Below are 22,410 nucleotides of genomic sequence, written 5' to 3' on the forward strand. Positions count from 1 at the left end.
GAACCTGGCTGCCAGGCCCCAGAAAACCTGAGCAAATGGTTCATTCAGGCAGTTCAGAACCAGGGCTGGCGTTATCTCACAGCAGGACCAGATGGCTTCACACAGGCGGACACAGCAGCCAGGCACTCCTCCAGGTCCAAGCAGCTGTTGGGACACCCAACCTCCAGCCACACGGGTATTTCTGTCTCGTTGGCACACCACAGCCAGCCATGCAGGGGCAGGAGGGCAGACAGAGCTGACCCCCAGCTGCCAGCTCAGTGTTGCAGTGGAGGCCGCTTGCCTGGGGCTCCTTTAGGACACAGAGGTCAGCAGGAACTGCAGAGGAAGGCCAGGAACACCGGGCAGCACTCCTGCTGCTGCCAGTGATGACTGCTGCCACAGGCAAAGTAAACCTTGCATACACTTTGCTTCCCCTGGCTGCTGTGAGATGATGAACTCTGCTGTCCCTGCCCTATTGCACTGAGCTCCTGGGTGTTGCTACAAGCAGCCTGCACAAAAAGTGAGGTGCGGAATGTCCCACAGTCATCTTCAAGCAGTTTACACCCACCCTAACCTCATTTTGCACAGACGCAAACAATGGTGCATGGTGCATCAAGGAACCAGCCCCATTCTGCCTGTCACGTGGGCAGGGTAAGATTTCTGGTGCCCTCAATTTTTTTGTTTAGTTTTAACGTTATTTCCTTGCTTTTGTGCATCAGTGTTCTTATTGGATACTGGGGAGAAGTACACAGTCATTCACCTAACTTTCCAAGTAATGTCTTTTTTTGTGTCAAGCAGATACAGAGAATTGTGGTAGAAACAATGTTTTACTATTCCTTCAGATATTAATATATTAGCAGCAAGACTACTTTGCTGGCAAGAAAAGGAATAAAGTAGCTCATGTGCTTCTTACAGTTGATGGTTTTCCAGGACAGTATCACCTGCTACAGGTGACATCTGGCACCAAGCTGCACTAGCAGAGAGGAATGGCACAGACAGGACAGGCACTGATCGCTGAATCACTGTGCCTCCAGCTTTTCGTGTGCATGGCTCATCTCAGCGGAGAAATATTTGTATTAAAGGATTTACTAGCATCCTGCAAGTTGATAGAACAAGGATAAACAGAGGTAAAATGCTCTGTACTTCTTCAAAGAAACTCTTAAACATCAGAGAGATGTGTAAACCAGTGAGGGGGCATTTCATTCGCAATCTGCACCAATGCTAAGTGCCTAAACAAAGCTGTGCCGCAACGAGGTTTCTTGAACCTGGAAGAGAAACTGAGGGTTCTACAGACATGCTGTGAAGCAAACGCAAGATCTCAGTTTTACTAGTTGAAAACCCACAGAAATGGTGCATTTGGGAAGCTGGGATGCAGTGGGCAGCTGAACTGCACCCTTGGCTCCCAGGCTGGAATGACGTCTCAGAGAAAATCCAGTGGCAGGGAAAAGGAGACTGATGTCAGGTGAACTCCTGCTGTGCAAGCTTTCACTGTATAATTTTATAATAACAAATTATTTCATCTTTTGGTGCAATAAATGCTAGAAAGATCTGTTGTCCATCTCAGCCCTGAAGATATTATGGGTAATGTTAGTTTACCAGGCTTAAGGAATCAGTTTTGGTTTTAGGGCAATAAAAGCCCATAACTCGGTGTGAACAGACCACATGATAGGAAACCTCACTTCATTCACCCAGCCAGAGGGGTTTCCACGGTGCCTGCCACCCCAGGCAGCACGTCCCTGCCACAGCCGTGGCTCCTGCAGGGATGGAGGAGCCGCTACAGCTCAGAAGACTGTTCAACGAAACAGGGTAAGTTACAAGTGCAGCCGGCTCAAGGCATAAATACACAGAAAATTACCTAGATTGTTGCTTTGTGCCTAACAGTATTGCTGAATACGTTGCTGAATATGCACTAATATTTTTTCCTGTGGCTGCTTCCATGAGACTAATACAACGCACAGACATTTTTCTGACCTGGAGCAATTTAATGAAACAAGGTCTTATAATCCCACGATCCAACACCATCCTGCAGGCTTGTCTGGCTTGTTGTTTGATTTTAACCAGAACCTGAGAAAACACCAGCCTGTGTTAATTCATGTCTCTTGCCCCGACCAGATGTACTGAGCTGCACACCATCAGCATAATGAGGAGACACCAGCCACTTCAGAGCAGAGTTGTCCCACCAGCTGCATCCATGCAGCAATGGCACGGCCCCAAAAACACAGTTACTGTTGGCCACACTGCTGTCTCATCACTGAGGCATTTACAACCACTTCCAGTGACTCGATGCTTCCTACAGAAGCCTAAAGTTTTTGCCAGGTGCCTGTTAATTTTCCTTCAGGATTTCAGCCCCTGACATTACAAGGACATGGTCAAGATGCACAGGATTGCTGCAGCAAGCAGCCGTGCAGACTGCTCAGCCCTGCTCGTGCCCAGCCTGACATCCGATGAGCCCCAGCAGTGGTAACAGCTGTGGCAGCAAGCAGGCTCACCTCACAGCTGCAAACCATCGCCCACATATCCTTTAACTGCCAGAAGTTACAATTAACAGCATTTCATTCCGCTGGTGATGGTGCCAGCCCAACAGTGAGCATCTGCCAGAGACATCCCTACCTTCTTCTTCCTTGTACCACTGTCTTCACCTCATGGTGAGCCACTGAGAGGAGCCAAATTTTCAGAAAATCAAGAGGGGCCCTCTTAAAAAATCAACAGTTTGCTGTTGCTGAGAAAAGGAGCGTCCCTCTGCCCCACAGCTTTGGTGCTCACATGAGCTCTGAGCAATCTGATGTGACCCCAAAGCTGGCCTTGCTTTAGGCAAGGTGCTGGGCCATGCAGCCTCCAGAGATCCCGTCTGACCTGAATTATTCTGTGATCTGAACTCATGGTTAATCATTTCAGCTCATTAATGGAACAGGAAACTAATCAACAAGGTTTCTGCTGGCTGAACTGTCTTGTTTTGGGTCATACAGGCATCTGGCACAAGGGTGGACATGGAAGAATGGGGTGGCTCCTTGCTGGGCTGGCTGGCACCAGGTCGGTTTGGCTGCAATGAGAAACATCACCCTAAAGATGCAGAATCAAACACTGCTGAGCTTAGAGCCAAAGAAAAGACAGGCACCACTGACTGGGCCATTAATCACTGAAGGATTAGTTCAAACAAGAGTTCCAAGCTTCCTGCAGAAACACAGAGACTTGACAAGAACTGAAGACTTTCAGGCCCTATATCCTAATGCCGAAATATCCCTTGCCAATTGACACACAGCACGGCAGCACCTGCAGCTGCCCACCGCACAGTGACTCCAACTATTATTTACAGAAGACTGTAGAGTTACTGTCCACACTTTTGAGTGTTAGCCAACACTAGAAAGCAGCGTTTGTCACTCATCAGCTTATCTCAGGACATGTCACAGCTTGAAGACGACAAAATTATGGTCTTGGGATAAGAATAACAAAGCCAAAACATGTATGAAAACATGGAGCAGAAGAGTTGAAGATGGAGAACAGTTTCCTACCTTTCTCTCCGATACACCAGTTATTTAACACTCTGCATTTACTAACAGCTGCTGGATCACAAAACCCAAAATCTCCATTTCATGTGCTAAGGGCTACCAAACTCCCAGATGTAGCCACAGTTCACAACCATTTTCTCTAGAGGTATCAGTAATGACCACTACAGTGTCCCAGAACACAGGAGGTGGTTTCTGAGAAGACTGAACATGCCATTCACATCCATTTCCGAGCACCTATGAGGAATGCCCTGCAGGCCACCCGTCCAGCAGTTCTTTGGTGCTCCAGCTGTCCCCTGTCCCACCTTCAGCACTGCACAGTCAGAAGCAGGACTCAAATGAGTTAGAGACACACATTTAAGATAAGCAAATTTACCAGAGAACAGAAATCTTGTTGGAATCTGGCTGCATCCTTCCCTGGATGCAGCAGTTCAAACCTAGACATCCTGAAGGCTGGAGCTGGACAGGAGCCAGAGCTCAGTGCCTGTCCAAGAATAAGATGTGAAAGCTTCAAACCTCTGTGCTTCTCCCCAAAGCAGACACCACTGGCCACCACGAGCACAACTGGGACATAAATACAGGCACTGGGAAGGCTCAAGACTTCGTATGTGCTGAGCTCCCAGCAGGCTATACAATCGTAACACAGGAGTAAAGTTCAGAAAAGTTCAGTGGGCGGGAGACACAAGCTCCTTGCAAGGACAGGAATTAAGAACAACCCTCCAAACCCTGGAATTTAAAAGACAGAATGTAATTATTCTGATAATTTTTTCCTGCAGGAATTCTTGCTCTCCAGCCTAAAATGTCTGCTTGAGCTAAGGCTGAGAGATCAGTGGATATATCTAATGCAATAATACAGCAAGAGGATCCAAACTCTGCATGATTCGGCATGTTCCAGATGTCTTCATGATTAGTTACGTTAACTCCCAAAGATGCAGTTTCTTTTTACACAAGATTTGTCTAGTTTCAGCTTTCAACTACTGAAACTCACTGCTGCCTTTGCTGAAAGCCATGAGGTGCTTTATTCACTGATCCCTTCCCAGACCTCACTGGCCAGTGGTTACACGGCAGCACACAGAAAAATGCAAAACCACGGTCCCTAAAACTGTCTCCATCTTGCTTATCCTGATGATTGGGTTGCATTTTAATGTCCATTTTTGAGCAGGACATCGATAAGCACATGAAGAAAAGTGGTTACTTAAAACTAAAGCAATGCCTTACACATCTGTTGAACCTGAGGAGGCTGTGAACATTCATCATGAGTGTTCCATTTCTTAAATGCTTCAAAATCTGCACAGTCTGGAGCAGCAATTTTCTTACTTTAATTGTTTGCATGCGCCTGGATGAGCTCTGCGCGCTGCAGATGCCACTGTATATCCCACTGGCATAAGCTGTGGCATTTTTATGGTTGTTTTGTTTTTTGTAAATAAAACAACTGAAAAAAAAAGTCTCAGGAGTCACAGTGATAGCAGCAACTGTTACTTGCTTTATGCACAAGTCTTACATTTACAGCTCTCAAGGCAGCACTCCTGTGTGCCCTAAACCACACTGGTAATTACACTCAGCATTTTCCAAAGACAGTGCAGCCAGGGATCTTAAAAACCTCCCCAGGCGTTCACTGCACCTTGTGTCACACCTCGGAGATGCTGGGCAGCAGGCTGACAGCCAGAGGTTTAGTAACTTGCCTGAAGTGTCAGACCAGTAACAGTATTGCAAAACATCCCAAGTGTCCTGCCTCTACTTATAACCACATACGGATACATGAAAAAGAACAAGTGAAGACTGCAGTCGGTGCTGATGGAGCTGAAGACCAGAAAAACCCTATTCTGGACATGCAGGATCTGCTTACATGAATCAAACAACAGAACGCACAACCTGAAGAGACCAAGGTTGCCCTTCTGTGCATCACCATCCGTCCCATTCACCCAGTCATTTGCTAAACACAAGCAGTTAATTTTACCCAAGCACAAACTGCCTCTGGCTGAAATATTTTCTGAAACAAAACACGGCTCCCAAGAGGAACCTTTCCTACTTGGGCAGTGTCAATACAGCTTCTGTAACAGAAATGTGGCCTTGTGAACCTGGAAGGGTCTGCACTGGTTAGCAACCACGTGGACAGATGCAACAAAGCCTGCCTGCCTTTCCACAGAGTCTCTGAGATCCTCACCAAAGGCTTTTATAAAACCTAAACGGCCACTGGATAAGAGGAAAGGTTTCTATATGGATAAATCAAGGGTTAGAAGAGGTAGGGGCAAACAGTCATTCTCACAGAAGAGAGAGACCTATGTGGAGGACACTGGGATCTGCACAGGCATCTGCACTGCTCAACATACTCATGAGTTACCTGGTGAGGGGGTAAGCGTGGTAAAAATTTTTTCGGATTCATTCACACTTCCCAGAGCACACAGGACAGTCGTAGCCTGTGAGCAGCTCCAGAGAGAAGCTAGGAGACTCAGTTTCTGGACCAGAAAACAGCAGGTGACCACCATGTTGATCAATACAAAGCAGTAAGTGTGGAGAAAAACCAGTCCTACCTTCAGATGTAAAATGATGGGCTCTGAGCTGCCAGGTGCTCCTCCAGGAGGGAGAACTTGAGCTGTAACATTCACTGCACAAGAACAACAGCTCAAAGTGCAGCAGTGGCCAGAAAAAGCCAGGGAAAAAGATTCCACTTTGGAAAAATGAGAAATCAGGACACTGGACATCATGGTAGAAACCAGCTGAAGAGAAATCCTCATTTACACTGGCTAAAAATCAAGCACAGAGCCCCAAAACTTGCAGTTGATCCATGGATTCTCATTTCTAGAGTTCCAGCCTTTCCAGGGAGATCTTCAGCCAGCCTCCTGCATGCTGAGCCACCCCGAGTCTGCCCTTCACTGATCCTATTAAGGAAACTCTTTGACCAGATAGAGCATTTTTAAGAGTTCCTTCCCACTGCTTTGGCTCTTCTGCTTAGCATACAATGTAAAATACCCTTCAATGTTTTTACCCGGTTTGCAGCATCATTTCAGAGACAGTACCTGTTATTATTACTTAGCAGTTATTGACGCCTTTTAGAGTGTAAACATACTTGCACAGACATTCCTCAATGCAGGAGGAAGGTGTTTTGAGACCCAGCACAACAAGTGTTAAGGATGTATAACACAATAGACTTATTCATCAAAGTGCCCTGGGGGTCAGCACAGTCCCCGTTTTGCTGATGGCAAAATAAACAAGAGATAAGTGACTGGCTCATGATCAGAGACAAAGACAGCGACAGCACTGTGAAGAGCAAAGATGCCCAAATTGTTGTCCTCAGCAAAAGTCATTCTCAGATTAGTGCTGAGCACACAGATTTACTTAGTCCCAAAACCCTGGTCTTAATTTCTCCCCCATACAGGAAAGAAATCAACTGCTTTGTAACCTCTGGGTAGCATTATAAAATGAATGTGTAAACTGAGTTTTGCATCTTTTTTATAAAATACTACAAAGGCTAGTGTTTGGATAAGGGAAAATGCCATCATGCCTGCCACCACTGGAGCAGCCAAGCAAGCTTCTCCCCAGATAACAGCTCATAAGCCCCTCATCTCTCAGCACGTTTGCTGTGGAACATCTGCACAACTAGCCATAAACGGCTCACGCTGCCAACTTTACGTCTGGAGCTTGGAGACGCAGCACATTCCTGCTTCTTCAGCCCCTCTTTCCCCTGCCGTCCCCTACTCCAGCTCCCAGAAGGCAAAGCAAGGGGGCAGAAAGACCAGGGAATGGACTTGGCATCGGCATTTACACCATCGAGAAAAATGGCAGCTTTGGGCAGTGGGGCTGGTTTGAAGGGTTTAGCGTGCAGATCTGGATTGCACAGGAAGCCCTCAACAGAACTACAGCCCATACTGCCACAGCGCTGTTACTCATTCTATGCAGAGTATCCTCATCACCCTTAAAGAAATTCTCACCTGTATAAGCCAGTGTCCAGCAATCTTTGTAGCTGTTTTTACAAAGCTGGCAGCCTTGGCTGCACTCTTTGCACCAGCATCGTTTTTTATTTCTCCAGTGCTTAGACAACTTACAATAACATAATAAAAAACAAATTCATTTCCACACCTTAGGAAAACCATTGTATTGCAGCTCTTCCAGGCTTACTGCTTCAAGAGAGGCCACCAGCAGAGCACATACCCACAGGGGGCTACCAAAACACCAGGGATGACCAACACATCTGGTCCGCATAGCAGCCCTCAGGCAAATCCCAGAGCCAGGGCTTAGGAAGCAATCAACTTGCAGATGGGGTAAGACTTCAACTTGTGCAAGCGTGCCCAAGCCAACCTGAACTCCACCTGCAGCACGACAGAGGTCACTAGTTTCTTCAAAGATTTACAGCCTGTGAGAAGCTTGCAATGGCATGGCCGTACTGCTGTTTATATCCAGTGTGTTCAGGGGACATACATTCAGCGAAAATATGTGGCATGGGAGACCACCACGGTCCATCTACTGACTGATCATGTACCAGTGGGTTTCCAAAACCCCATGTCGAGAATGGTTCTGTACTCCTGCTGTAACTCAGGCTATTCAGGACTGTTCCTGGGGTTTCTGCTTGTTCTGATCTTCTCTGAAGCTCTTTTTTTAGCTTTGGCTTCCTGGTTAAATATCAGCAGAACACCTTCAACATATTAGTGCACAAAGAACAAGGAGACTTCTAGGCGGTTTATTCCACCTTTTCTTTTTTAAAGCTGTTCAGAATTTATAAAAATACTGAAGATGAAGAGGAGAATTGTGACAAGCCGCAAAAGGTCTGACCTTTGTAATAAGTAGGGCTGTATGTTCAGTACAAAGTTCCTAGACTCAATAAAAATGAATATCATGGCAACCTATACCTGTTTGCCAAAGCCACTGTGAGAGTTGGGCTCAAGAGCATTCACCTCCCCTCTCCAAAAAAAGCGCTCAGACCTTCAGCCTACACAAGCAGAGCCCTGCTCCACGTCCCATCAGCAGAAGTGTTGTTACTGATGAGAGATCTTGCAGAGACGACACAGCAACCCCAGTGCTACTGACCCAAAGAGAGGAAGGCTTCAACAGCGAGGCTCCTGTAGGAACGTCCTGCCAAGACTCCGTTAACATCCTCAGATTCTGAAACCTTGTTTTGCGCCAGGGAGTAGCATGGAAAAGGGAAGGAAACATCCTGAATACAACCCAGCCTCTCTGAGTTATGAAATATTTCAGAATAAAACACATGAGGAAGAGTCAAACTGGGAGGAAGGCCTAGACACTGATAATAAGGACAGACACGGGGACAGTGGAAACTGCCTTTCCCAGGCCAGCTCCTCTCCTCAGAGGCTCTTGCCAGCCCCACAACATCACACAGTGACATCGGGTCTCTGGCGCGCCAGATTCACCATTCCCGCTGAGCCACAGATTTGCCGTTTGCTGAGCTGCAGGCACTGCCAGCACCCAAAGCCATGTGTGTGTGTGTGGGGGGGGGAACAACAGCCCACCCTCACCCTCCTGCAGTGCTGGGCTGCGTTTCTCCAAGCCTCCAGACCTCCAAAGCCAATGCATATTCCAGGACACACATCCAAGCTGAGCCAGAATTACTGCTAAGTGCCTTGGTGCTGTGCTCCACTGGCTCAAGACATTTTTTTGTATCTTCTGACAGCGGTCTCAAAGGCAGTGGCACCCAGGCACCGCGGCTGCACGTGCCTTAGACTCGTGCATAAGAAAGATGTGGAACTTTTTTGTATAACCTTCTCCCGCTGTCAGTACGTAAGCTCTACCTGTGTGGTCCCAAATGCAGCCACCACACACAAACGATCATCACCCAGCTTGATGTATGAGCTTCAGATACCAGCTCAGTCCTGAACTGACAGTAATTAGTACTTTTCCATCTCCCCCAAGCAGTAAAGCAGAGGAGCTCACCTGAGCAGCACCCTGCCAACTACTCCTGGTGGGGCTCCTCCACCCACTGCTGTGCTCTTACCCCGAAGGAGGAAGAGAAACCAAGCAACATCAAAAATAAAGAAAAGTCATAAAATACACATTACCTTTGCCCATGGGCAGAAAATCTAGCATCCGATCATCATCTTAATTTGAAGACACCAAGCTGTCAACCAATAAATCACATGGCAGCAATGGTGGTGAGGAATGAAGAACTTCACGAACTTTCTATCCAGGGTCGGCATTTTGTGCCTCTGTGTTACCTCCCGGCTCAGCACCCACGCAGGTGGGCCAGGCCCTGCCGGCACGCTCCGGTCCCTTCGGCAACATGGGTGGGCTGTGTAACACATGCAACAGATGGCGAGTCCAGCAGTGGCTGTGAGCTCCACTTCAACGTATCCCCATGGTAACTATCTAAAACTATCAACTTAGGCTTGCTTTGCAAGCAGAGGGAAATGCTCTCAAGGCAGCCAAGCCCAGGGAGAGGGAGCAGTGTGCTGACAGCTCCCAGCAGACCCCAGCGAAGGCAGTCAAGGCAAGTGCCTGCTGTTAAAGCGTGCCGAGCACCAGGGTCTCCAGTGCCCTCACTGCAGCTGCCACCAGCGTGGCCACAGCGGCCGGGAGGACATGTGTGCTTGGTGTTAGCTCTCCCTGCCCAGCCAAGCTTCCCGCCAGCTGGGCTGGTGCCAAGGCGGCAACTCCACTCCTCCAAATTCCAGCGCTGGAGCTGCTTCCAGCTCTGCCCGCCCAGCCTTAACGCTTTCACTGCTGCCCCTCTCTCACACCCAGCATGGCATCACTCCTCTCTCTGTTACAGAGCATCCAGAAAGGTGGAAAAGGGTGTAACGAACCCAGCATGGAACTCCAGAGGAACTTGGCAGCAGCGGGAGGCATAGCCCAAATGGAGGCATGGTGCAAGGACCTTACAAGTTACAGACTTTGACGGCTATACTTGCGACTGTGGGCAGGCTGCTGCAGGCTGCATGCGTTCCTGCACCCTTGTTTTTAAGGTTACAGTGTTTTCCTGCCCTCCAGCAGTGATGTATGAAACATGGTGGAGCAGATGTCGGGGACGCTGTTACAATGGAAAAGGTGTGTTTATGCATGCATGTGTGGGGAAGGTCCTTGTGCAGGTACAGATTAAAAGTGGATTTCTCCGGACCTGGAGAACGAGCTGCTTTTCAAGAGGCCAGGGAAGACTGTCCCTGCCACAGCACCTTCCAGCAGCAGTACAGTTGGGACCATGCACACAGCCACGGCGCCCAGCTCTAAGGGCTCCTGGGAAGTCCTGTAAATGTCACACACTTCCTGAGGCAAACCACAGCTAAAGCTCCTGACACTGTAGCATAAACCCCAGAAAAATGCATGCATTTCTCTGAAATTTAAAGTTCATGTTTAAATCAAAGAGTTCTACAAGCTTTCTTGTGCAAAGACCCAGATCTTGCAGAAAATCTCAGATTCCTGCACCCACAATCAGCATGTATAGGCAGAAGGCCCTGATTCCATCTGCTCAGTCCCTTTGTCCCAGCCTGTGTCCCTTTACCTGGTGTAGGGAGATGCTTCATGGCCTCACCTCCTCAGGTGAAGAGCTCAGAGCTGGAAGCCACTTCACAGAGGTACCTGAGAAGACCTCAGTTTGGTTTCTCTTTCTCTGGGGGCTCACAGCTCTCCATCACACAGACCACTTCAGAAAGGAAAATAACTTCTCATGGATCCTCTTCCAATGTGTGTTTCCTTAACTGCAAAGAACTGAACTTTCCTCTTGTCTTTGCTTGGTTGCAAACCCCAAATTTCCCATGGAGAACAGAAGCAGACACATCTGTTGCTATAAAACCATCTCCTGGCTGATGGGAGATTTCCCTCATCCCACCTCCCTGCTGAGGGCAGGTGGCCCCGGAAATGATAATCATTAACCAGCCTCTTATCTCTTCCTTCTTTCTTCTCAGTGATTTTTATCACAGTCTCTTATTTCCCTCTTCAATCTGTTTTGCCCTGAACCTTTGCAGCAGCACCTCCATTTGTGTGTGTATCTCTCTCTCTCTCCCCAGACATGATTTAAAGTAACTAAGCAACAATCCTCATTTTTTAGGTTGATCCTAAATATTGATTTTCTGTACTCTTATAATGGAGAGAGACTCTCCAAAGCAGCTTTCCAAATCCACGCTCCACTTAAGTCAGCAACCTGAGAGCAGGATTGTTACTACCCTGCTTAAGATCCATGAAAGCTTGAGTTGCTTACACACTCCCCAAGGAGTAAAATGCATGCAAAAAGTTTTTCAAAGGTACTGTACTGGTTTTGGCTGGGTTAGAGTTTACTTTCTTTAATAATAGCTTGCATGGTGCTGTGTTTTGGATTTGTGAACAAAACAGCACTGGTAACACACCCATGTTTTAGCTATTGCTGAGCTAGCCTTGCAGTGTCAAGGTCTTCTCTGTTTCTCATGCCACCTTGCCAGCATGTAGGCTGGGGGACACAAGGAGCTGGGAGGGGGCACAGCTGGGACAGCTGGAGCAGAGTGCCCCAAGGGATATGCCAGACCATATGATGCCGTGCTCAGCAAGAAAAGCTGGGGGAAGAAGGAGGAAGGGGGAACGAGCAGAGTGATGGTGTTTGTCTTCCCAAGTCACCGTTACACATGATGGAGCCATGCTTTCCCGGGGGTGACTGAGCGCCTACCTGCCGATGGGGAGCGGTGAATGAACGCCCGGCTTTGCCTTGCGTGTGCAGCTTTTGCTTTACCTGTTAAGCTGTCTGCATCGAAACCCATGAGTTTTTGCACCTTCACCCTTCTGATTGTCTCCCCCATCCCACTGCTGGGGTGAGTGGGCAGCTGTGGGGAGCTCAGCTACCTACAGAAGCTTAACCTATAACAGCTAACCTACATATTTTACTCCTTCAATCTCCGCTTTCCTCCCAGTTTACATTTCTACCTAACATTGCTACAGTGCACAGATTCGTACACTCCTTATGTGCATCACAACTTAATACTGAACAAACCTTGAAGCTTTCTGCTTGAGAAGTATCAGCTACCTCCTCCTGACAAGCTAGCTCGTCCTGACAGTGATGTAATTATCAGCCTGGCACGCAGAGAGCTGTTCCTCCTCACCGTTTGACCTCCCTTTCCTCCCTTCGCACACACATGCCCTGATGAAAGCTCCCCTCAGCGTGGCTGGCTGGGCCCCAGCTCCACCAGCACCCTACCCAGTCGCCCCAGCTAAGCAAACACTGGTGGGAGCGGAGGATGTGCACTGTATCTACTACAGCATCGGCTCACCACTACATAACTCACATGGAAAAGCACAGAGACCTGGCAGATGAGGCTAACCCCTACCCAACACACCTTTAGGGTCTACTGCTGAAAAAAATCCATGTCGTTAGTGATGCGCATGCAGGATATTTTGGTCTCACTTTTGTCTGCTGCAGTATCTAAAGATGGGGAAACATCATTCTCCTCTGTTTTGCCGTAATTCTGACTCCACCATGCAACAGGAAAGTCCAAAACTTTTGCAGTAAGTTTGGGTTTGATGCCCCATGCAACCTTAACTCAGCTGGTTTATGCGTATGTGCTGTGACAGATAAATATTTTTCAAACCATTTTTCTCTAGGATGACTGCTTGACTTGGTAAAAATGGATGTGCAAACAGCTCTTCTGGAAATAATAAAAAAAGAAGCTAATTTCTAAAACTCTGAAGTGAACCCACAATCACGAGGTCCTCTGTACAAAGTAACTGCAGAAACTACTATTAACACAGCCTGCCCTTCCAGCAGAGCCCAAAGCTGCCATACAGCGCTTAGTTTAACGGAAAGTCCACCTCACCTTATATCCTAAAAGCCCTGGAGATGTGTTTAAGGGTAAAAGACCATGTGCGTAAGAGGCATGACAAGACATATGAGATGCTGTACACTACATGTGAGGCGTGGAGTGGGGTTCCTGGGCAAGAGACAACTCTAGGAGCATCCCACTGGCACGGGTGGGAAGCCAGAGGAACCTTGCTGCACACCCACAGAAAACCCCCTCCCTTTTGGGATGGTCACAGGGACCTGCCTTCCCTGACTGCTGCCACGCTGGTGTGGAGGAGCTGAGGATGCACAGGACGAGCTCTGCCACGTTTTTTTGCTTTGTAAGCCCAGCAAAGCCACCTTCCAACCCCAGCCCACAGACAGACACAGAGCAGAAAGGGGATGAGGACCGGCTGCACGTGTAGGTACCCCTGGAGCTAAGTTTTTCCCTGCAGTGCGTGTTTATTTGAACCTCCCAGCTCCAAGGTAGACTGCATCAAGAGAGGAGCTCCAGGAGATGCCTGGGAGCCCACAGCCATCTGGCTGCCGGCCGTGGCAGAGCTCTCCCAGCAGGCCACCGCACAGACAGCTCGTCCTGACAGTGATGTAATTATCAGCCTGGCACGCAGAGAGCTGTTCCTCCTCACCGTTTGACCTCCCTTTCCTCCCTTCGCACACACATGCCCTGATGAAAGCTCCCCTCAGCGTGGCTGGCTGGGCCCCAGCTCCACCAGCACCCTACCCAGTCGCCCCAGCTAAGCAAACACTGGTGGGAGCAGAGGCCCCGGAGCCAGAGGGGGGATGTGCCCAGGAGAAGCCCCACACTCCTCCACCTCTGCTGGCAACCAGCAGAAGGGACAGATTAGAGCTGAATTAAGTTACCAGCATTAAATAAACATGCCTAGCCTCTTTGAAGTTCTGCTTCCCTTGAACATGAGCTCATTTCATGAGGCCTCTTTTCATCAGTTTCGATGGAATTAACTCTTCACAGGACTTCACCGCTCCCTCGAGCACCTCACCCTCCCGGTACCCATCAGCTCAGGGCAAGATGGTCAGTCCAGTGTGTGAGCAGAGCCAGGTATAACCAGTTAGCATCGACCTCCTGTCTCCCTCCCCGGGTCTCCCTGATTTAAGGGGAATTCCCACCAGGAAAGGGAACCTGCCCAACAACACTGCATGGTCTTGCAGGCTCCAGGCTAGCACACAGGGAAGCTTTATGGGAGCTGCAGGAAAGGGGCATCCCTCTGCGAGAAGCATCCTCCAACCCTGCCAAGAGCAGCATTCTCAGGACCTGGGAGGACTGAAATCAACCCTCCTCCAAAGCAGGGCTGAGGAGTAAAGAAAGGAAGAATTTAATTACAGAAGAGGAGAGCTCCCAGTGCTCCCTTCTTTTGGTTTAATCCCACAAAATGGAATTTGGAAAGTCTGGGTCAGGAAAAGGGAGGCGGTAGCCACAGAGAGGAAAGTAAAATACCACAAAGACAAGGCTGATCCTGACTCCACGGCATTTTTGCATGGCTCCTCTTGCCCCAGTACTTGAAAAACACAGCAAAGAGAGCAGAAATCTGCGTGAGAGCAAGGGCTGCCCCTGCCGGGGAGTGGGGAGATGTGACTTTTGGGGTTCACTGTTTTTGTACATGAGCAGGAACTGCAGAGTCACTGCCGATGGAGCCGATGTGAGAGGGAGAGCCTGTCGCTGCTGCCTGCCAAGGGGGGAAGTAAATGCTTCTCATGATGGCTCCAAGTTACCACAGTTCCAGCCCCATGATGGAGTGCTATTTCTGTATGCTCTGCTCACTCACAACTTCAGCCCCTGGCACAGGGAGGCTGGAGAGGAACAGAACTGCCTGCATTGGGTGCCGTGGGTCAGATGGAGGTTGCCACTCCTCCTGGAAAGGCAGCTTCCACCTTGCTCCTGAAACCTTCCAACCCCAGTTTAAGGCCAGAAAAGCTCCCACCCAAGACAAACATGTCTTTAGCCACTCATGCAGTACCTGAGAAGCACCTTGGCGATGCTGGGCAAGAGCCCCTGACTCCAGGGCACTGCTGAAGAGGTCACCCACCGGCTGGGAGGTCCCCAGCAGCTCTACAGAGCCTGCAGGGTGCTGGGAACATCAAGGCAAAATGCAGAAATCCAAGATAAACAGTGAGAGTGACTTTTGGTTCCCAATCATAACAGAAATCATCTCCACTCGAGGGGAGCCCACAGCCTGGCTTGCATACAGGCCATGTGAGATGATCTAAGGCAACCTGCCCTGACACCAGCCTTGCAGCACAGAGCACAGAACTAGCTCACATCAAGGGACAGCAGGAAAGCACCAGCCTGACAGGTTAGCACAAACTGAACCTGGATTTTCAAGAGGAACACTCTCATCAGAGAAATGCCTTTCCAAAGTAATGCTTGAGCTCTGGTAGAGAGATTGCTCTCCTGCCTCTTATTTCATTGACAGGCATGTGCCGGAACCACCAGCCAGCAAATGCCAGAGGGATGTGCACAGGGACAAAGACAGCTCCTCTGGTCCTAAACACAACTGCAAAGCTAGCAAGCCAGAGACACATCTGAAAGTCTCAACAGCCGATGCTCTGACCTTTGCAAGGCAGGAAGTTCCACAATACCATTCCCAACCCGCAATCACGGTTCTAGGAACAAGGCAAGTACAATCTGATTCAGACCTGCTTTTTCCACATTCACAGTAGAGATCACAGAGCAAGATAACTGTCAGTACAAACAGGCACAGTCCTGCAACTTAAATAGTTTTATTATTCCCTTATTTTATCCACAAATAGCCCAGTCCCCCTGTGAAAAAGTCCCCAGGAATGTGTGTTCCAAAGGCACAGGAAAGACTCCAAGGAAGTACCTGAAGAGGAGCAGACCTCATCAGTGTTGTACAGCACCACCATCCCTCCAGAGAGCCATCATCCTGCCCATCTTTACAGATGACTGTTCCTTAGCACCTTGACGTCAGGCTGTTACGCTGCTTATAGGTATGACCATCTGTACCTTTACCATGCATGAAGCAGCGTAAGAAAGCCAGACAGGGCACCTAGGTGTCCTTGCTGCTAGCCTCTGCCTGTTTTGCTGCTCTTTGAGAGCTGAGCGGAGGAGGAAGACAGCTAAGCAATAACATGGGCCTTACCTTTTGTTCCAGGGGGCTGCAGATTATCTCCAGTCAGCGAGCACCAGCCTACGGGAAAGATGTCCCGGGAATCATATCGGCACCAGTAATCGAAGGCACCTCTCCAGCCATCAAATGTTATGAGGACCTCAGAACCTCTCACCTCCCCAATGGTGGCCGGGCAGATGAAGTGAGGGTTCTTCCTGTCCACTGCCTCCAGCTTCATACCTGTCTTGAAGAAGTTTTGGGATGGAGATGGTGGTTCCTACAAGGACAAATTGAAAATGTGCTGAAAGAGGATATGCTAGCACCTCCCCAGACCAGCTGTCTCCTCCATCAGCAAACCCACCTCCACGAGCAGATAAGGAAGAGAGCCCGTGGCCTGGATCTGAACCCCAATTAGGTGTGCACGTGCTGGCCTAGCTACGCAATCATGTGCCCTTAAGTCAAGAGGCAACGAAGTCCACTACTGAATGGTCTGCCACCACCTGGCTGCTGGACCCAATCCAGACAGTGCTACATTAACGCTGCACCCTCCATAACTGTCACACCACACAGGCAGAAAATAAAGCTCCAAAGAAAAGAGCCTCTGTAGGATACTCTCACCTTTTTATCTCAGAGCAGGAAAACCTGAGATATGACAGTCTTTCTCCATCATTCTTCCCCCACATTCAGCTTTGCTAGACATGCGAGAGATCCACCACCCAGCCTTATGTGGGGCTTGTTCTTCCTAGTCTTTTATACTTGAGATACACTAAAGCCACAACAGCCATCCCACACCACAGCTCACGCCTCTAGACTGGCTTCTGTCTCTCTCTGACTTCACTAAGGCTGTGAGAATACAAACTACTAAATCCTACTTGCAGTGTTGCCTCACTGCAATATTTCTATTCCTTACAAGCTCTGGTATCATACAAAGTTTTGGAGAGGTGTTGACTTTCACATATTGCATTCCTGACTTCTAGTAGCACCTGCAGACCAAGTGAAAACCAAGCACATCCCTCAAGCCCTAGTGCTGAAGCCCAAGATACTTTCTTAGTACAGCTCTGTCCGTGTCCTGACACTGCTACGACACTGCCACAGAGGGTCTGTTCCAGAGAAGCGGCACTGTGGCAAAGCTGGGCAACGTTCATCTCCTGTGGGACCGGACCTCACATGAAGTGCCAGCTGTGATTTTGGTGCTCTGCAGTAAAGGGAACATGCCAGAAGGATGTCTTCACAAACAGTAAAATACCTTGTGAAAAATCCGGACAGGAGCCATCTCTGCTCCGTTCAGAGTCTTCAGAAGGAACATGGGCCAAGAGGAGGCATTCAGCCGAAAGCCTGCAGAGAAGGAAGCAGAGATGGAGACTTTAAGACTGCGGGGCCACTGGATCCAGCAGCACATTCCTGCTCCTTGGGGAATTTTGCAATGGGCACACACTGTGATCCCACACCACCCTCCTCCTCATGCTGCAGAGTCAGGTTTGACCTTTTCCAGATACTCTGAACACAAAACTTTATGTTGTTGAAAAGAAACATCTGGAAATGGATGTTTGACTGCAGTATTCACCTATCATAACAAAAGTCTGTACATTGACCATGCACTTTGTGTAGTGCTACTGCTGGCAGCTTCAGTGGTTCTGCTACAGGGGAGACATGAATCAGCAAGTGCACACTCAAGACTATGAAATTTCTTCCTCAATAGGGAATCTCAGCTTCTGGGTGGCCTCCTCCACCATTTAGAGTGAGCTTCAGGCAAGCCAACCTGAAGAAATAAAGAGGCTGTGACTTGGCTGGGAAACAGATTTAATCATTACAGGAAAGGATGGAAGTTTTTGGCTCAACGCCTTCTGTGAATAAAAGTAGAGAAATAACAGGAAGGGGTTTATGGGAAGAAAAAAGCAGATTCACATTCTCGAGTTTATGGCACAGAGCATGACTGCACAACTGACAGAAGCCCCCAGATACCACAAAACACAATCTCTGCTAAACGTGCACCTTCCTTTCCTGGCAGTTCCTGCTGCTCAGCTGAACACAGCATTGCATTTTCTCTATTTGCGGTGTTTTGATGGTAACCTTGGGACTGGACCTAGATGGAGAGCATCCCATGATGATTAACATGGCAAAGTTTTGCCGGGGTTGAAATGCCAAGACACAACCAGCTCAGTACAGCCCACCCCGCCAGCCCTGCAGCTCAGAGCAGCTTGGAAACCAAACAAGCTAGCCACAGACCTCAGGGGGTGGGAAAGCTAAGCTCCCAGACAGGAAAAGATAACCTTTTACATGAATTACTTACGAAAAGAAGGGGAGCAGAAGCAGATGTGTACACATGGAAAATACCACAAGGAACACAGAAAATCCTTGTTGGGTTTTCTGGGCCCTTGCACACTGCAGGCAGGCAGGACAACTGCAGAAGTAGCTATTTGTTACCTGCCTTTACGCTGGGTGCAAGAGAACCACTCCTGCCTGGCCCAAGGTTAAGCAGGAGACACAGATCGGAGCTGGGCACACAGATTTCTTTCAGAGCATGAACCCTCTCCTCTGGCACAGTCAGAAATTAATTTTGCTGTGCAACTCGGTTACACCTATTGCCATCTGCTGGCAAACCCCAAACAAGGCACAGGAGGAGCCCACCAGTGCCAGCTGGGACAGGTACCCCCACTGCCTGGGAGGGCCACACCAGAGCTGGGAGCTGCGCCCTGGGACCAAGGTTTCAAAGAGATGTCTGCAAACGGACAGCAGCATGCATGAAAGTAACATAAAAAATGGCAACTTTCATGTTAATAGCTGCAGCAGGTTTTGTCTGCAACAATTATGAAGGGAAAGGATATAATTAGACTTCCATACACACAGCTTCATGTGGTATGATGTGCAAAAAACATGCATCTGCTGATGTTTCTTCCTTCTTCAGAAAGGTCAGTCCCAAGTGTTCCGCTGCAATTTAGACTTCACTTCCAGAAAAGCTAACAAATGATGCTCCACGAAAAAACAGGAATAAAAATATTTCTAACTCGAGGTACCCTATTGAAGGTTTCTTGTATCACTATAAAACGGCTTGACGTTATTTGGGGATGCTGAGAGAGAGATTTATGAACACACTTCAAAAATAATGGGCAGCAGAATGAAAAAGCAGGTTAATCTTGCTGCTTAATCAGGAAAGAACCAGTGAATCAGCTTATCATTTGGCTAGTGTCAAAAAAAAAAAAAAAGAAAAAAAAAAAAAAGAAAAAGATGTGTGTTTAACTGAAGAAAAGACTGGAAGAAGTGTCTGACTGTCCAGGTTATCTACAAAGCTGTAGTCAAGCAAAATTAAATAAATAAACAGATGAAATATTGCAAGCGTCCCTTCACATGAGACAGGACTTAAATCACTGGGAACCTTTTCAGACATTATGTTACCCCATCAGACGGTCTCCAGCTAACCTGCTATTGCCCCGAAGACACCTGGACACAAATATACTCAGACAGCATGAATGAAAATCTAAATGCTTTTGAAATCACAGTGTCAGGATTAGCAGATGCCTCAGCCTTAATTGCTTTCTTGGTTATTCTCCACATCAAGTTTTACACATCCCCAGGAAAGCACCTCCACAGACACCAGTACTGCGCTCGGCTCGAAGTGGGAGCGCAGGGGAAAGCACTGACAAACAGCAGCCGTCTCACGTGAAGCACACCTTTGAGATGACAGTGCCTGCAAGCAGGATCAGAGGCCTAAGGCGATGGGCAATGGCCAGAGATCAAGCCATTGCTAGAGCTATGTGCCAGCACTGCCTGTGTGACTATGCACTGCCTCCCAGAAAAAAACAACCTGGATTTGTTCTGTCCTTACGCAGGCACCACCCAGGAAAGGCCATCACAGTTGCCCTGCCTCCATCGCTACCACCCACACCCCTGGGTCACCAGGGCTTCGGGGTGCCCCTTGATTGCTTGTGTATCCTCTGGGAAATGAAGCAGCTCTGGCATTCTTTCACCAAATGTGTGGAAAATGTGTTTTCCCTCTGAGGTACACAGGGAGAATTTCAAAAGGCACAGGAGCATGGTCAGCATGTGCTAATCCTGACATTGAGCTGCAAAGAATGCTAGCAGCTCACCCAGGTGTGAAGAGCTCTTCCACCTACACTCTAATACATCCCCCTACCCATGCCACGATGTCCATGTGGAAATACAGAACTGGTGTAACATACACCTGTTTAACAGCTCAAGCTAACGGGGCTGGTCTACATCACAGTGGTAGGCAGGGGCAGCCCATGGGTCCCTGTCACAAGCACAGAAACGTAAAAAACCTCTAGGATTTTTCCCCACAGGTAATGTAGGTACTTGCTGGACAGCTGAACTTCAGCTCACCCAGTGGAGGCTGCAGCATCCCTCCATTCTTCTCACAGTTTCCTATGGGCTGGATTTCAGCAGAGTCCACCAGCCGCCAGAAGTCATTCTTGTTGTCGCTGCCATCGAGGCGCAGGCGGAGGCGTGCGCCTGTCAGACCCACCACTGTGGCAATGCAAGTGGAGGTGGTGTTCCTGGGGTCCTGGGCTTCTAGTTTCATACTGATCTTGAATTCATTTGCAGGTGGAGTGTATGACTGCAAAGAGAAAAACAGGGACTTGGTCAGAGCCAGGATTTCCAATATATGCACCACCTCAGTCATAAAGCTTAAGCCCTAAGAGCATCAAAACTGATTCTACAGAAGACTGACAGCATCCTCCAAGGACAATATGGGAGCAGACACCACAGAGCAGGAAAGAGAGTGGCAAGCCCTGGCAGGCCTGTAACCCAGACCACCATCTTTTGGTACTGCATCATCTAGACAACTAGACCCAGCCTTTTCTCTCAGCCCTCTTCTCAAGAGAATCACCGAGCTGACCCAAGACCCAAACAGATACTCCTCCACGCTGCTGACCCTCCAGCCGGACCCAGGTGTTCCATGCCGATTCCCTCCTGAATCCCCTGTACTCAACACAACTACTTCTGTGCTCAAGTACCTGATGCTCAGGGGGCTGCTATACCATGCACAAAGATTGGGTCAATTCCGCAGAAAATCTCCTGGCTGGGCAGGATCTACCAGTAGCTGGATCACAGCCCACTCAAAACATTTTCTCCAAAGGCCTGTGCTTGGCAGAGTAAAAACCTTCTCATGTTCCTCTTCATGCACATCTGAGAGTAAAATCTTCTTTTTTATCTTTGCTTCAGCACATTTGGATTCCTATTAAGCCTCCAATATCCTTAAGCGTCTTCCTTGTCAAAAAGGGGCCTATCTCAGGCACAGAACTCCTGGGTCACCCATGAACCATCATCACCCTTGACCTTTCTTGTCTTCACCCTCTTACCTGCTTGAAGCAATGGGCAGGAGCGGGGATGGCACATGTCTCTTTCAGGTATTTCTCCCAGGTGAAGTGACCTGAGAAGAGAAAACAAAAGGATTCAAATAGGAACTGACAAGCAAAAATCTCAGAAAAATTGATGGCTGGACTCCTCTAACACCGGCAGTTCTCCAATTCTCACAGAGGAGGTGCTCACAGGCAACATGTTTTCATCAAGATCCTCTGATGTTTGTGACCACAGAAGATTTACAACTGCAGCTGACAGGCAGAACAAAGCACGGCGCTGCCTACGGCATCTTACCGCCTCCACACTGCCGAGAAGGGTCTGCGAAAAGTGCGGATAACAACTACAACTTAATATGAAATACCCAGTACAGATGGGAATCTGTGGGCTCTTCTAGACAACTGTCCCTTAAAATTCATTTGTCAGAAATACATTTTTCAGTCTGGGGATTGCGAGCTAAACTGTCACTGTGGGCTACAAGCAGCCCAAATCACCAGGAAAACTGCACCGTGCCGATGTTAGAGTTCCCCTGGTCCAGCATGCACACAGCCTGCCCCACGAGCCAGCAACTCAGGAGGTATCAGCCCATCCCCAGCAATCAGAGGACAGGTCAGCAATTACTTCCCTGAAGCGGACACGGAGTCCATAGCTTGGGCAGGATGGAAGCATGGATCCTCCAAACAGGGATTTACTGGACACAGTAGCTCACATCCAGCACCAAAGCCTGTTCCACCACTGAGTGCTGCTGCTGGGGGAAGTGCATTTTATCCTTCCCTGCACCTTTCCCGTGTACAGTAGGAAGGGTAAAAGCAATATGCCATCCAGG

General features: G+C 48.7%; 1 protein-coding gene across 11 annotated transcripts in view; it reads right to left on the reverse strand.

The window, feature by feature from the left end:
- Nucleotides 1-22,410, reverse strand: part of SCMH1 (Scm polycomb group protein homolog 1) — a 71,572-nt gene that overhangs the window by 21,546 nt on the left and 27,616 nt on the right. For all 11 annotated transcript variants that reach the window (XR_005103170.1, XM_037380102.1, XM_037380107.1 and 8 more), the window contains 4 exons: nt 21,587-21,657; nt 20,607-20,841; nt 17,515-17,603; nt 16,302-16,545 (listed from right to left, as the gene is read on the reverse strand). Coding sequence is in view for 10 of the 11 variants with exons in the window: in XM_037380102.1 (XP_037235999.1) it covers nt 16,302-16,545; nt 17,515-17,603; nt 20,607-20,841; nt 21,587-21,657 (639 nt within the window). In the remaining variant the exon portion in view is untranslated. The remainder of the gene's footprint in view (nt 1-16,301; nt 16,546-17,514; nt 17,604-20,606; nt 20,842-21,586; nt 21,658-22,410) is intronic.

This window comes from Falco rusticolus, chromosome 3 (assembly GCF_015220075.1).
Source record: "Falco rusticolus isolate bFalRus1 chromosome 3, bFalRus1.pri, whole genome shotgun sequence".
NCBI classification, from domain to species: Eukaryota; Metazoa; Chordata; class Aves; order Falconiformes; family Falconidae; genus Falco; species Falco rusticolus.